The sequence below is a fragment of the Podarcis bocagei genome (assembly GCF_964188305.1).
Source record: "Podarcis bocagei genome assembly, chromosome: 1".
Classification (NCBI taxonomy): Eukaryota; Metazoa; Chordata; class Lepidosauria; order Squamata; family Lacertidae; genus Podarcis; species Podarcis bocagei.
In genome coordinates this window covers 117,399,126-117,415,052 of record NC_138125.1, presented here as the reverse complement: position 1 = coordinate 117,415,052, position 15,927 = coordinate 117,399,126, and the positions used below count along the sequence as shown (strand labels likewise).

The 15,927-nt window shown below is 42.4% G+C and overlaps 1 protein-coding gene across 12 annotated transcripts in view; it reads right to left on the bottom strand.

Moving 5' to 3' along the window:
• Positions 1 to 15,927, bottom strand: part of ZNF385B (zinc finger protein 385B) — a 197,033-nt gene that overhangs the window by 36,139 nt on the left and 144,967 nt on the right. For all 12 annotated transcript variants that reach the window (XM_081178529.1, XM_081178534.1, XM_081178530.1 and 9 more), the window contains one exon: positions 15,596 to 15,706. In XM_081178529.1, the coding sequence (XP_081034655.1) occupies positions 15,596 to 15,706 (111 nt within the window). The remainder of the gene's footprint in view (positions 1 to 15,595; positions 15,707 to 15,927) is intronic.

Here is a 15,927-nt window from a genome sequence, read left to right as displayed (position 1 = left end):
CTGGCCTGTGCGGGGCCTCAACATTTCTAGCCACAGAAAGCACTTGGTATGCCAGTGGCAAAATGGAATCCAGGAGTGTTCCCAAGACTACAATCCTGCTCCTTCAGGGGACTGCAACCTCTGACAGAACAGGTTGTCCACACAGGAACTTGCATCCACAGTGCTTGCATTTTACCAGAATTCAGCTTCAGTTTATTGGCCCCCATCCAGCTCCTCACTGCTTTCAGACGCCTGCCCAACATGGGACCCTTTGCCTGAAAGTTTTTTAGTTACTGCTCCTCTGTAACATGTGGTCTGTAATGTCTTACTACTTGAATGTATTCAGGAACTCTGTAATCTATTTTTGGGGTCTGCTTCATATTAGGATTTTCTTTTCTTTTCTGCATGTACAAGGGCCGCACATCAGATATCTCTCTATCTAGTGTGTTTGTGGATTGGGTATGAATCTTTAATGTGGACATGCCATGGACAACTTGAATGAAACAAATGTGTCCAAGGACCACAGTTTGGGAACCCCTAGCATAGACCTGTTATGATCCGCCTTGAGATCTACAAATGAAGAGTGGTACAATGGTACCTCGGTTGTCGAACGTACAGTGGTGCCCCGCAAGACGAATGCCTCGCAAGACGGAAAACTCGCTAGACGAAAGGGTTTTCCATTTTTTGAGCTGCTTCGCAAGACGAATTTCCCTATGGGCTTGCTTCGCAAGACGAAAAACGAAAACGTCTTGCAAGTTTGTTTCCTTTTTCTTAACACCGTTAATACAGTTGCAACTTGACTTCGAGGAGCAACTCATGGTAGCCTTTTTTGAGGTTTTCTTTTAAAACTTTTTTTGGGGGGGTTTGGATTTTGGGTTGGGGTGTTCGGAATTCAAGGACTTGGTGTTGGGGAGGGGTTTGCAAGAATCTGGAAGCTTGTTTTTTTTTAATTTTTATGATTTTCTGTGACCATTGGGCCACTCTGCTGTTTTTTTAAAAAATTCTGGATTTGAATTTCTGTGTGGTGGGTGGCTGGGGGAACAGCTGAGGAGGGGTTTGCAAGAATCTGGGAGCTTGTGTGTTTTTTTCTGCATTTTTATGATTTTCTGTGACCATTGGGCCACTCTGTTGTTTTTTTTTAAAAAAATCTGGATTTGAATTTCTGTGTGGTGGGTGGCTGGGGGAACAGTTGAGGAGGGGTTTGCAAGAATCTGGGAGCTTGTGTGGTTTTTTTTTTGAATTTTTATGATTTTCTGTGACCATTGGGCCATGTTTTTTTTTAAAAAAAAGTTTTTCTGTCATGTTTAGAAACTTAATTTACTGTTCCTTCAATTTTTGAAATGCTCTTTACAGTATGTGTGACTTTAAAGAGCACTTAATAAACTCTTGTACCAAATTTGGCTTTGTTTGGACTTTTTTTTAACCATAGGAACGCATTAATTGAATTTCAATGCATTCCTATGGGATTTCGTGCTTCGCAAGACGAAAAATTCGCTAGACGAAAAAACTCACGGAACGAATTAATTTCGTCTTGCGAGGCACCACTGTAATCCATTCTGGAAGACTGTTTGACTTCCGAAACATTCGATAACCTGAGGTGCAATGAGGGGCCAGCAAATTCCATTGAGAAAATGGAGAAACGCGCCTCGGAAGCCGTTCAACGTCCGAGGCGCGTTCGAAAACAGAAGCATTCACTTCCAGGTTTTCAGCGTTCGGCTTCTGAGACACTCAAAAACCAAGGTTCCACTGTATACAAATTTAATGAATAAATAAATAATAGACAAAAGCCAGCTGGTTTTTACAGGCTTAGCTTAGTATAGGACTGCTTCCTAGTTTCTTACTGTATTGGTCACTACAGTGAAATATTAGCTTTTATGTGGCTCAACAGAAACATCGAAGAACCAAACTAGGAAACTACCTGAGGCGCCACAATCCCCGAGGTGCCTGCCTCGGCTACAAAAGTGCCTTGCAGAAAGCAAGGAAGCTGCCATCTTCATTTCTGGAGGAGGCAGGTACAGAAGCAGGTTAGCAGCTCCTTGGCAGTTTTGATATTCCCTCCGTTCCAAGGGACAGGATTGAGAACATTTCCCCCCCATCTCTACCAGCTGCCTGAGGGCAAAGTCATAGTTGTGAAGGAAAGGAAACAGAGAAGTGACAGACATTTTTAAAAAATGAAAATAAAAGAACAGTCATCCCGGTTAACTCTTGCGTGTTTAAGGTGCTGTTGTTATATTGATCTGCACTGGCTCCCAGTATGTTTCCAAGCACAATTCAGTGTGTTGGTGGTGACCTTTAAAGCCCTAAACAGCCTCAGTTCTGTCCATCTGAAGGAGCAACTGTACCCCCGTTGTCCAGCCTGGATCTGAGGTCCAGTTCCGAGGGCCTTCTGGCAGTTCCCTCACTATGAGAAGTGAAGTTACAGAGAACCAGGCAGAGGGCCTTCTCGGTAGTGGCGCCCTCCCTGTGGAACGCCCTCCCACCAGATGTCAAACAGATAAACAACTATTTGACTTTTAGAAGACATCTGAAGGCAGCCCTGTTCAGGGAAGTTTTTAATGCCTGATGTTTTATTGTGTTTTTAATATTTTGTGGGGAGCCGCCTAGAATGGCTGGAGCAACCCAGTCAGATGGGAGGCATATAAATATTATTATTATTATTATTATTATTATTATTATTATTATTATTACAACAACACATGGGAATGGGCAGCATTTTAATTTAACCAAGGCAGTAAACACCACCAGCAGTACCTTGAGTCATACCCGTCTAAATAAGCTGCGTGTCTCACTCGACTAACGTTAGAGACGGCCTGCTTCATAATGATACATTGCACTAAGTTGGACTTTTATTTCCACTCATTTAAAATATAGAATCATAATTATAAAAATTATATGTATGGAGCCTGGTGCTTGCCTTCCTTGGTTGTAACAAGGTTGGGTAATGGCATGCAAATTAGCCAGTTGCCACCCACTGCTCTCCAAATATAAGCTCCATAAAATATATACCTGTTATTCCTTTGATTAATCTGGCCTTTTAGATGCACTCAAAACTTCGGGATGAGGTGGCGGGGATGGGGGTGGGGAACGAGGCATGAAAGCGTTATGATTTGGGGGAAGCAGTATATTCTCATATGTGTAAATATTTTAGATTTGGTCTTAATGAACAGCAGCTATTTCTTTTGAAGATGTTCTGTATGGAGAAATGAAAATCTCCTAGCTTCACAACTTTACTTAAAACTAGAGGTTGGGAAAATAATGTTAAAGAGACAACCCACAGATTACAAAATCCAGGGATGGAGCCATTGCTGCAAGTGATTAGTTAGGATGGATAGCTATGAAACAGAAAGTACAAATATGTAATACAGGCGTATAGATTGACTACCAATTTGCAAAAAAGAGAGAGCGAGAGCTGGAGAACATTAATCCACACCAATTGATCTCCATTAACAGATCTCCAGTAAATTTCTCGCTGGATTTGGGCTCATTTGAGGCTTATCTGAAATGGCATATAAAGTTCCTATTAGCAAATGTTTAACTGGTCTAATAAATAAGGTAGAGTTCCTTTTCCAGTTTTTCTAAAAATCATTACAATGCTTCCAAAGTATTGGTAATGTCTTTTAAATTGCAGCATTATAGCAACCACTCAGGAATATTACACTGATAAGCGAATTACCGTATTTTCCCGTGTATATAAGACTAGGTATTTTCCCTTAAAAATAATGTCAAAAATTATGGGGCGCATTATACATGGATAGTGACTCCCCCTTTTCTTAAATCTGAGTCCCCCAAAATAGGGGGTGTCTTATGCATGGGGGCATCTTATAGACGGAAATATATGGTAACTTATTTTAAATCACTATGGCTAGGAGAAATCCAGTCAGATGAGCAGTGGAACTCTTTCATTCAATCCTGGAACAGAACAACACCAAAGGATAATATTAAGAATGAAGCACTGCCTTTCATTTTATGTTTGTGACAAAGGATTGTGCTGTTTGTCATTCTTTATGCTGCGTTTGTGATATACTGGTTCTTTGAATTAATTATATAAATAATTATATAAATAAAGACTAATTGCTCAGAGAAACCTCTCATCGTTAGACACTGCTAAAAATGTATACATTCACATTAATGCTAAACATATGGAGCGTGTACAGTAAATTGGAATATATAGTTATGGGGATGAAAAAAACTGAGTCAAATTCACTACTCTGAGGACAAATCCTCGAAAACAAACTTGTTAACAGATTAGTCCATATCAACTAAAAGCGTGACCAGCCCTAGGTGTGCATTCTACACATACAGTGTATGAAATTCCTCACAGTTCCAGAAATGGAAATGAAAAAGTAACAATCAAATGCATGAAAAAGTAAAACGAATAAAAAAGTAACAATTCCAAAGATAATAGCAGGGCTTTTTGAAATCTTGTTAACCTTTAGTTTATGATACCTGTAGTCTACACAAAGCTTAGAGATTGCTGACTGAAACCCCCAACACTGTGAGCACTAAATATCAAACAGTGTTAAAAATAAATTTTAAAAATCACAAGCTTCCTCAAGTGTTTTATTACAGTTGTATGTGTGAATCAATCATTCTTTCGCATTATAATAGCACTTCTATTTACTTCTAAAGACCACACATTACTGAAAGCTATGGAATGGGAGAGTATTTCACTCTTGCCAAAGCTAACTTTGAAAATGTAAAAAAGAGACCGAAACTTTGACTCTGTTTCATAAATCTTTCACACCAGCGTCCTAAACATATTCAGATCAATCCAGCAAGAGTGGTCCATGAACAGAAACAAACTGTGAATATCGTGAGTCTGTCTCATGTGACTATTATAATTTTAACAGCGCAAAACTCTGTTTTTGGAACTACCAAAGCTGCTAGTTTGTTTATGTACATGTCGTTCTCCTGATTACCTCCAGGAGCAAGTTAAGATGGTTGCCTGGCCCACATTTTTCTGCATTTAAATACAACAACAAACAACAACAACAACAACAACTTATTACTTATACCCTGCCCATCCAGCTGGGTTCTCCCAGTCACCCTGGGCAGCTCCCAACATTAAACATAAAACATTAAAAACTTCCCTAAAAAGGGCTGCCTTCAGTTGTCTTCTAAAAGTCAGAAAGTTGTTTATTTCCTTGACATCTGATGGGTGGACGTTCCACATGGTGGGTGCCACTACCAAGAAGGCCTTATTAAGCTTACTAAGGAAAAGTAGGACTGAGTGTTGTTACCAAGGCAGGACCTGCTTTGAATTGCCATCTGAACATGATGGATGGATGGATGGATGGATGGATGGATGGATGGATGGATAGATAGACAGACCCACCCACCAAGTGAAACTAATGCAAAGCTTTCCTGACAATATTCCAAAATGCAACAGTTTCCTCTCCTCCTCAAATTATCAGTGCTTTTTGCATTTCGTTTATTTTTTAAAAAATTAATGCAAAACAGGGTATCACTGAAAATGACACAGAGACAGGAGAAACATAGATCAACCCTTTACTAATAACCATTAAATTGATTCAAATGAAAAACTAAGAACTTTTGTTAAAAGCTTTGTTAAATAGCCTCTGTTGAAGAGAACTTTCTGCACATTATGCCCCAGCAGCCTGTAATCATGTAATATTTCTGTCATGTTGGAGCTGAAGTGTTCATCATTTTGTCAGTTCTGTCTGCAAAGAAGAGAATTACCTTCACAGGCTCCCTGAGATTTATGCTTTTAATTACCACCTATCTGCTTCAATACCCTCCAAACTTAAAGAATCAATATAAATAGTCTTATTTAGACAGGAGTGGGGAATGCTTGACAAAAATTCCAGCTATACTTTTTTTGGTGGATTTCCACTTGATGTTATTGATTCCTTCTACATCTTTTGTATCCGCTAGCAATTCATCTGTTTTTAAATGTGGTCCTCGCCTTTAGAAATAGTACAGGCCAGGAGCATGCATAAAATAACAATGGCAGCTGGAAATTTGCAGAAGTTACTGGTTACCAAGCCAATGGATTCAAATTACAAGAAAGGAGATTCCGACTAAACATGACGGTAAAAGACTGTTCTGCAGCAGAATGAGCTGGTGGACTCTCCATCATTGGAGGCTTTTAAGAAGAGGTTGGGGGGGCACCTGTATGGAATTCTTTAGCTGTGATACCTGCATTGCAAGATGACCCTTGGTCCCTATCAACCCTACCATTATGGGGTTGTTTTTATAATCCTAATTCATGTTTAAGTATTTTCTTCGGGGTGTTTCCACTTAGGCATTTAAGACCACTTTGTCAGTTCTCAAAAAATAAGGCTACTTCATCATCATTACCTCTTTTAAAGTGTTCCCCCCACTATTGTAGGAATGGAGAACCTGTGTTCCTCCAGATGTTGTTGAGCTCTGGCTCCTATCATCCCTGCTCTCGTTTCCTTTCTTGTGTTCCCTTTTAGATTGTGTGTATATTTGGATTGTAATATCCCTTGGTGCAGGGGCCTTTGTAAAACTCCAGGTCCATAGATGTTGAAACAATAACAATAAGAAGCTACCTGGATCTAGCCAGACGTATCACTTAAGTATTTGAGCATAGTTCCATTTCCTGGATCTTGTGCATTTACTAACAGATAGTGGGGTGGTGTAGGGTTTCAGTTCACCCCTCAAGTGTTTAGGAGTGGGCAGGAAGGGGCAGTGAATCACGGCCTCCCTGTCTTCATTTTCCGTGCCAACAATGCCAGCTATCAACTTGGTGGATGTATGCATAGAGATCCACAGCAGGATTTGCAGATTGGAAAAGCTGTATTTTAGATACTTGACATTATAGAGCTGTTTCAGGGACATTCTGCCTAAGACGGAACAGCTGCCATAGAGGATAGCTGTCACATGGCAGATGGTGGTAAAGCTGCACACTCTTGAAACTGAGCTATTTGGGATTCTTTTCTCCGTGCTCTGTTACTGTTGACCCGCTCTGTTACTTAACACAGAAAGGGAAAAGGATAGAAAAAAGGCTTTGTTGTTGCTGCCACTGTTTAGGAAAAAAAAGTCAATTGAAACACCAAAAGACCAAATACACTGTTTAATTAATTGGCTGTTATCTATGCATACAAATGTCATAATTATCCCAAAACTGGAGAGAAGCAAAAGGCAAACTTGGTGTGAAGGCTAGTGTGATGTTTAAGAGGTTTGCTATGTTTTGAACGAAAGCTCTATGGAAGGTTCAAGTCAGAAGGTGCAGACTACAGGTGGGAGTTGAATGTGAGGCAGCTAATACAGAACAAGACCAGTGCTATTTTTCTAGAAAAAGAGGTGAGCACAAACTTCTCCCTTGTTCTCTTATAATGGCAATGGCGCCTACATGAGAAGGGCTGGAACTGAGCTCCGGTGAGCTCCAGCTGAAAAAAAGCCAGGTCAAAACTATCCCCCAAGAGTTAAGTAAATGAAACAACATGATGTTGAAGGAACCTGACCTCTTGTCTCCAGTGGTGTATCTGAGAGAACACACACAGTGGTTTCAGTGTCAAAACTAGGATCTGGGAGATGAGGGTTCAAATCCCCACTCAGCCATTGATCTAGGGGATGTTGCTGACTCTTAGTCTAACCTTTCTTATGAGGGTTGTGATGAGGATAAAATGGAAAGGGAGAGAACCATTTATGCCACCTTGAACTCCTTGGAGGAATGGTAGGATAATAATGTAGCAAGCAAATAAAGGTAAAGGTAAAGGTACCCCTGCCCGTACGGGCCAGTCTTGCCAGACTCTAGGGTTGTGCGCCCATCTCACTCAAGAGGCCGGGGGCCAGCGCTGTCCGAAGACACTTCCAGGTCACGTGGCCAGCGTGACATCGCTGCTCTGGCGAACCAGAGCTGCACACGGAAACGCCGTTTACCTTCCCGCTTGTAAGCGGTCCCTATTAATCTAGTTGCACCCGGGGGTGCTTTCGAACTGCTAGGTTGGCAGGCGCTGGGACCGAATGACGGGAGCGCACCCCGCCGCAGGGATTCGAACCGCCGACCTTTCGATCGGCAAGCCCTAGGCGCTGAGGCTTTTACCCACAGCGCCACCTACGTCCCTGTAGCAAGCAAATAAATACAGTCAAATCTCGGTTGTTGAATGTAATCCGGTTTGGCTTCCAAAAGGTTTGACAACCAAGGCACGGCTTCCGATTGGTTGCAAAAGCTTCCTGCACTCAAGCGGAAGCCGCGCCAGACATTTGGAGACATTTGGCTTCCGAAAAACCTTCAAAAACTGGAGCATTTACTTCCAGGTTTTCGGTGTTTGGGAGCCGAATCGTTCAAAAAAGGAGCTGTTCAGGAGTTGAGGTTTGACTGTAATGCTCTCCAAAAAGGGATTCCTTCTCAAATCCACTTATACAAAGGGTTAAATTTTGGCCTTGCTCCCTGAGTATCAATACAAGCCTCTTTGAACCAATGGCTAATCTGCAGTGATGTCAAGAAGTCTTCGCAAACATTCATAGCAGCTTAGCAGATAAAGGACTGGACAAAGCATGGCCTATCGCTCAATATCCAAAAAGCCAAAGTGCTGCACCAACAAGCACAAAATAACCCCTATGCAGCGCCACAAATCCAACTTAATTGTGCAACGTTGGAAAATATTGATCACTTTTCCTACCTGGGCAGTTATATTTCCATAAGGGCCAACATTGATGCCAAAATCCAGCATCGCCTGAGCTCTGTGAGCGTAGCTTTCTGCTGATTGACGCACAGAGTGTTTGAGGACCGGGACATTTGCAGGGAAACCAAAATACTTCTTTACAAAGCTATTGTATTACCAAGCTTACTGTATGCATGTGAAACATGGATCACTTATAAATGCCATCTCCAACTCCTCAAAAGATTCCATCAACAGTTTCTCCAAAAAAAATTACACTTCACTTGGGAAGATAGGTGAACTAATGAAGCAAGTATCTGAAGAAGTATCTGAAGTATCTGAAGAAGTGTGCATGCACACGAAAGCTCATACCAAGAACTAACTTAGTTGGTCTTTAAGGTGCTACTGGAAGGAATTTTTTTATAATGAAGCAAAGATCACCAGTGTTGAAGCAATGACACTTCAACACCAACTTTGTTGGACTGGTTATGTTGTTCGGATGCCTGATTATCATCTTCCAAAGCAACTACTCTATTCCCAACTTAAGAATGGAAAGCAAAATACCAGTGGACAACGAAAGTGGTTTAAAGACACTCTCAAAGCAAATCTTAAAAAAAATTCATAAGCACTGATAACTGGTAAAAACTGGCCTACGAGCGCTCCAACTGGAGAACATCCTTCACCAAAGCTGTCATGGACTTTCAAGAAGCATGAACTCAGGGTGAAAAGGAGAAACCCACTAAGAGGAAGACATGTTTGGCAAACCCTCACCGTGATCAACTCCCACCTGGAAACCTATGTCTCCAGTGTGGAAAGACGTGTCAACTCACAATTGGCCTCCACAGTCACTTATGGACTCTCTGTTAAGACTGTGTTCATGGAAGACAATCTTACTTGGCTAAGAGTGATCGCCAAAGAAAAAGAAGAAGAAATATTGTCAGGGCAACTGAATAGAAAGACAGAGGCAATGGGGCTGTAGAGCCTGAAGCTAAGTGAAGGAATCCCAGAAACATGATGGGCTGTGGCCACATTTTAATGGAAAAGTTCTTGTGCCTCCAACAGCAGAGCTGAAAGGAAGTATCGTTTTCATACTCCACAAAAAGGAGGCTTCGTTTGGCAATCTTTGGGGAGCATGCAACAAGGGTAGCAGTGTTTGCTAATTAAAACTAGTTTTCTATGTTTTTGTCCGTCCCCCACTCTACTCTAAGTGTAAGAGCACTCCATAATGTGGGCCCTCACCTTCAGTCTGAAGCAGACAAGCTTACCCCATGCATTTCTCCAGTACCTCACAGTGTCTACATGTTTACATGTGATCCTCTCCAGTGCACAGCTTTCTTGACAAAGCACAGATTTATATCCTTAATCCAGACCACAATGGACTCTAGTGGCACAACTGCACCGTAGAAACAAGCAGCCTTGAACACTTGGTGCCACTGTAGTTTTAGAACTGCAGATCTGCGATATGCAAAGAAACAGAAACTTGAGCAGGCAGAACGTTCAGAAGACTTGGTTTAAGGGTAACTGACACCAAATCAATTCAATCAGCTGTAAGTGATACAAATAAGAACGGCAACGTTTACTTTTCAAAGCGGCATACTAAAATAAGGTATGCTTGAGAGAGAATACACAAAACCAAAATACAGGCATTTATTGAAGTATTAACGATCAGTGCAAATTGCTTTTTTTTTTAAAAAAAATGAACACCTGTGTAACTTTTAACTAGTTCTAAAATCTGAACTTTCATGTGTGCATATGGCAAATAGCAAAATTCCTGGTTCCATTCCTGGAAGTCTCCACAAGCAGATGTACGGGTTTGTGTGCCTAGGTTATTAGTGAAACCTCATGGCCTGATTTTATGTTTATGTGTATGCGGTTGAAAGAATTGTATGTGAAAGTAAGAAAAAGGAGGACTTTTCACCTTGATGTTTGTTTTATCCTAAAGGCTTTTGGATCTTTTGTTGAAAGCCATTCTGTAAATGGCTATTTGAGAAGTAGCAAACCTCTGTGCCTACAATTGCTTGCACAGCATAATTCTTCCCAGTATCACGCACTCTTGGGACATGAATAAGCATATCCAGTCTTATCCTCAAGGAGAAGGGGATGACAGAGGACGAGATGGTTGGACAGTGTTCTTGAAGCTACCAACATTAGTCTGATCAAACTGCAGGAGGCAGTGGAAGATAGGAGTGCCTGGCGTACTCTGGTCCATGGGGTCACGAAGTGTCGGACACGACTAAACGACAAAGTCTTCTCCTTTCCTGAACTTCCTTTGTACATGGTATCGTCTGGGCTGGCCAAAGAGAATTTGCCGTTTCAGGTGGAGTAGCAAATGGCCCCCCTTTCTCCAAGTCAAGGCGCATGGTGCTAAGCATTTTTTCTGGCAACCGATGTGGAAAATCCCACAAGCATCTCTCTACAGTAGTAAAAATGCAGCAATAATTAATTAATTAAATCACTAAATAGTATGCTGCCTTTTGTGACACCCGCAATCTATTACTCTCCCTAATGGTAGGGACAGCCCTCTCACACCTCTTAATATATTGATAATAGTGTTATTTCCACACTCCCCCCCCAAAAAAGACATGACAGCATGACTGAAATTACTGATAATTGCCCCTAATCTTTGTGCACTGATCTTTCTAGAGGAAACTGCTCACAAAGTCTCAAAGAAACAAAGAGGTTAGCAGCTGAGTGAATTAAGAGCTCTTTTGGAATAGCGAGTTAAGGCTGAATTATTTCCATTTCCATCTTCTCTAAGAGTTCCATAAATCTGCATCAGTGGACGAGTAAATGGGAGTGTTTGGATTCAAAAAAACAAAATCCAGAAAGGTGGGCAGGTATTTAGAGCATTCCAAGAGGGGGAAACTTGCAAGTCGAGTAGTCAGGTACAGTTGAAGCCATCATAAAGGTGGGTTCTTTAGAGACATGAACCCACATATTGTCTTATCACAAGCCATTCGAGTTACTGGCAGTATTATAAAGTTATCAGCACCAAAACCCACTCAGTAAAAAGTCATGCATCTCAGCATGCACAAAGTGGTTTATCATGGTGCAGTGTGACAAAAGTCCAGAAGAGGGAGTCCTTGACCTCACAGGTGAAAAGGAGAGAATAAAGATGCAAAGGGAATTGTGTCCTGGTGCTTGCAGCAATAATACTGAGCAATGAGAGACTCAAGGAGAGAATGCCTTACTTAAAATCTAATGAATTCATGGCAGAGCCATGATTTGAACTGGGAAAGTCCTGGATCATACAAAGAGCATGAAGCTGGTAGATATGTCTCTTATCGGCAAGGAAAGAAGTATCACGCTTCGTTGAAGAACCAAAAATTGGGGGTTGGTGTTTTCTGCTCAGTTAAAGACAGTTATAATAAATAGATTAACAAGAAGCTACCAGTGGGAGTGGTGGGCAGGGAGTTTAAAGGACACAATTAGAAGAAAGGCAGAGGAGATTAATATAGCCTGAGCTGGTTCTGAACTTGGCTTGGAGTGGGAAGACTATTAAATGGCCTCAGAGAACAGAGCTGCCAAACGTGATGAACCACATCTTTAGCATGCTTTCTTCGAGGTGAATTGTTGAGCCAGCCCTGCAGCAGCAAAGAAGGTAAATGAGAGAAAAGCCACATGCAGTTCCTGAACAGCATTGTAAAGAATTCAGGACTTTAACATGACGTAGCTGCTGTTCTTGCTGAAGTGTTTGCAGAGGCAGTTATAAGAAGCAGCAAGGGTGTGTAAATGGCTAGAAGAGAAATAACCAGTGTGCATTGCAGCGGGTCAGACTAAATGACCCTCGGGGTCCCTGCCAACTCTACAATTCCAAGATGCCCCTTGATGTGGACTCTTATCGGCTCCAGCCAGCATGGCCAGTGGTCAAGGATATTGGGAGCTGTAGTCCAACAAACACCTGGTGGAGGGCACCATATAGTCTGCTGCATATTGGCTGCTAGCCTTGAGCAACGATGTGAGGCTCAGGCATGGACAGGTTGAAATTCCTGCTGAGCTCTGACGCTCACAGGCAGATGGGAAAGTCACCCTCTCTTCAACCCCACCTACTCTGCAGGGTTGTTGTGAGGCTCAAACTACTTTGTGAAAACTGGACGGAAGATTGGAAACCAAGCTAACAAATAAATAAATAAGCTAAAGCGAACGTTGCAAGCCCTTAACTTTGATTTCAAAATGTCACACGCTTGCTCTTTATGTTATATGTCATGCCTGTGCTAATGACAGCAAAGCAGCATCAACAGCAATCTTCAGTAATATGCGTAATAATGTTTTAAATGTGTTGCACATGATAATTAGTTGCCTTGAGGTTAACTACTGAAGGGAAATGTTAATCAGATGTAAACTTATAATTGGCATTCATTTCATGTGCTTTTTGAAAGGAGGACTATTTGAGTAGGATCGATTGTTTGATCTGGGTTCTCTTACACAGAACCTTCACAGAAACTGAAGTCACCACGATGTGTGCGTGTGCGTGCATTACATGCATATTGACTGAAATTATTTGGTAGAGTACTTTGAAGCCGCAATCTTACATACAGTTTCAAGACACACTGAACACAATCTGACATTTACTTCTGATTTTATGCATAGGATCGCACTCCCCAGGTTGTATTTATACGAACAAAGAAAATAAGGTTATAATTCATCACAAAGAAAACTAATGATGTCTGTTGAAAAGGGATTGTAATTATCTCTGCCCCCTAATTCTTTTGGATTGTTTTGAGTTGTTCTAGTGAAATGTTTTGAGCCTCCTATATAAACACAAAAAACTGTTCAAAAAACTGAGGACAAACCTAGAAGTCCTTAAAACAGAAGCACTGCCTTCAAGTTTTAGCTCTGCCTAAAATCCATGTCTTCTAGCCAGGAGGCTCTGCTCCCTAATCCCAGATGCGTGATGCCTGCTTAGGTTATCCACTGGTGAGGGGAAAACTATTCCACAGCCACTCACAGGCTCTCAAATGTTTCCAGCGTTTGTCCAGCCCTGCTCATATTAAGCCCAAGTTTGTATTATTATTGTTATTTCCACCATCATCAATTATTTCCATTATTATTATTTTCATTATTATTTCCAACAGTCAAATAAAATACCAAAGGCATGGCAGCACACCAGCACATATGTGCATCTGTCCCTATTCAGAACAAATATTCGACGTACTAACAGCAAACTCATAAGAATCAGAGAATTGTAAAGTTGGAAGGGACCGCAAGGCTCCTCTAGTCCAACCCCCTGCAGTGCAGATATCTCAACATGCGGTTTCCCATCCAATTGGAAACCATACAGGACCCTGCTTAGCTTTTATGAATGTGCTAGCAGTTTTACTGCTGCACCACTAGGGGTTGTTCCCTGGCCCGATGGTCTGCCCTTATGCAGCCAAAGGGATGCCACTTGGGGGAGAACAGAACACCAGGAGAGAGGGCAAATGAAACAGAGCGTTCTGGAAGAAGAAGAAGAAGAGTTTGGATTTGATATCCCGCTTTATCACTACCCGAAGGAGTCTCAAAGCGGCTAACATTCTCCTTTCCCTTCCTCCCCCACAACAAACACTCTGTGAGGTGAGTGGGGCTGAGAGACTTCAGAGAAGTGTGACTAGCCCAAGGTCACCCAGCAGCTGCATGTGGAGGAGCGGAGATGCGAACCTGGTTCCCCAGATTACGAGTCCACCGCTCTTAACCACTACACCACACTGGCTCTAGGTGTGGCTGGCCTAGAATGCAGAACAGGAACACACCCCACAACCACACAGTTGCGTCGCAACGGGAGGGCAGTGCCATGTCTGGGGTGTGTGTGTGTATGACAAGAAGGCACCCCATGGGGGCTCGCGGCGGTGTGAGCAGCCATTGCGCCACCACAGCCGCATGTGGAGGATCTTCCGTTCATGGCTTCAGCTCCGAGCAGAGGATCCTGGCGTCGGCGGCAAACTGCTATATACAGTGCATGTGCACTGTACGTAACGATGCCGCACTTGCGCTGTACATAGCGGTTTGCCACTGGCGCCGCTTGAGCGCCATACGAATGGCGGTGGGATCCCTCCATCGCAGCTACAGCCGCATGTAGAGGAACCTCCGTTTGCAGCTGCAGCCATGAGCAGAGGATCCCGGCACCGTCCATACGGCGCTGGAGTGCTGCCGCCACCAAACCGCTATGTATAGCGCATGTGCGATGTTGCTACAAATGACGCATGCGTCGTATGTAGTGACGCTGCACATGCGCCCTACGTAGCGACGCCCCACCCTGGGTGTCACGACGCCTTCGTTCACCCCTGCAACCACATCCCCACCCAATGCTCACCAACCCACTTTTAGACAGTTTACTTTCCTTTGAGGTTAATTGAAAAGGGATGTTAGCCGATAAGAGTTGTAGGCAGCGATGTGCATGCGCACTGTAAGGGACTAGCCTTCTTAGAGACATGCCAGACTTCTTCCCTGAAGCTATAGGTTCCCGTAAACAAAATATCCTTTCCTAACCTATGAGGGGAAGCATGTGGGCAGAATATTGCCTAATCATTCACTTAAAAGGGAAACCGGTCTGCTCCCACCTTCCAGTCTCACTCACCGAGGAATACAAAGGCGGTAGGGAAACTGGCAAGCCCTTATTTTTAAAGTTCATAAAAGTATATTTTATCAATATTTAATACAGCAGAATGACATTAAACTTTCAAGTCTACCTGTATTTATGTTCTATCTGCTCTGCAATGATTCCCCTGCCCCTCACCAAAACAGTTTTGGCTACAGGCTCGTCGTATAGGATGAAAATGTCAGGGGAAATGCAGACTGCAGTTGTCCGTCCCTGCTTATTAAACATGAAACGCTAACCTGCCGGTTGCCCATGCAATCTGATAAATCTAACAACCAGCAGATACTATAAGGCATCGCATCAAGCAGTTGAATAAATTCAAAGATCCACTTAAGAGCGGTCAGATCCCTCCCCCCCCCACCTACTGGTATGATGAACATGTTAAAAAAATTATTCCAAGCACATGGAAGCAGCAGTATGAAAGAAGACAAACAGAGCTGATGATACTCACGTCAGAGTTAAAGCGAAGTTGACAGACATTACAAGAAATGACTTGTTTCTTCTTTGTGGGGAGCGACACACCAAATGTGTGGTTTATGACTGCTTTTTGCACCGGATCCATCTGAAGAGAGCAAATAAAAAATAAAATAAAATATCCAAGTTACAGTTTCACACGACGTGCAGCAAAGAAAACAAAAAGCTGAAAATTAGACCCATTCCCGGAAAAAAATCTTTGCTCTTAAGAGGATCAAACAGCATTCCAAATCGAACAGAAACAAACGAACAATTAAGTGAATATGGGAAGCAGTTTGTAAAATGGACAAATATTGTAGAATGCCAAAT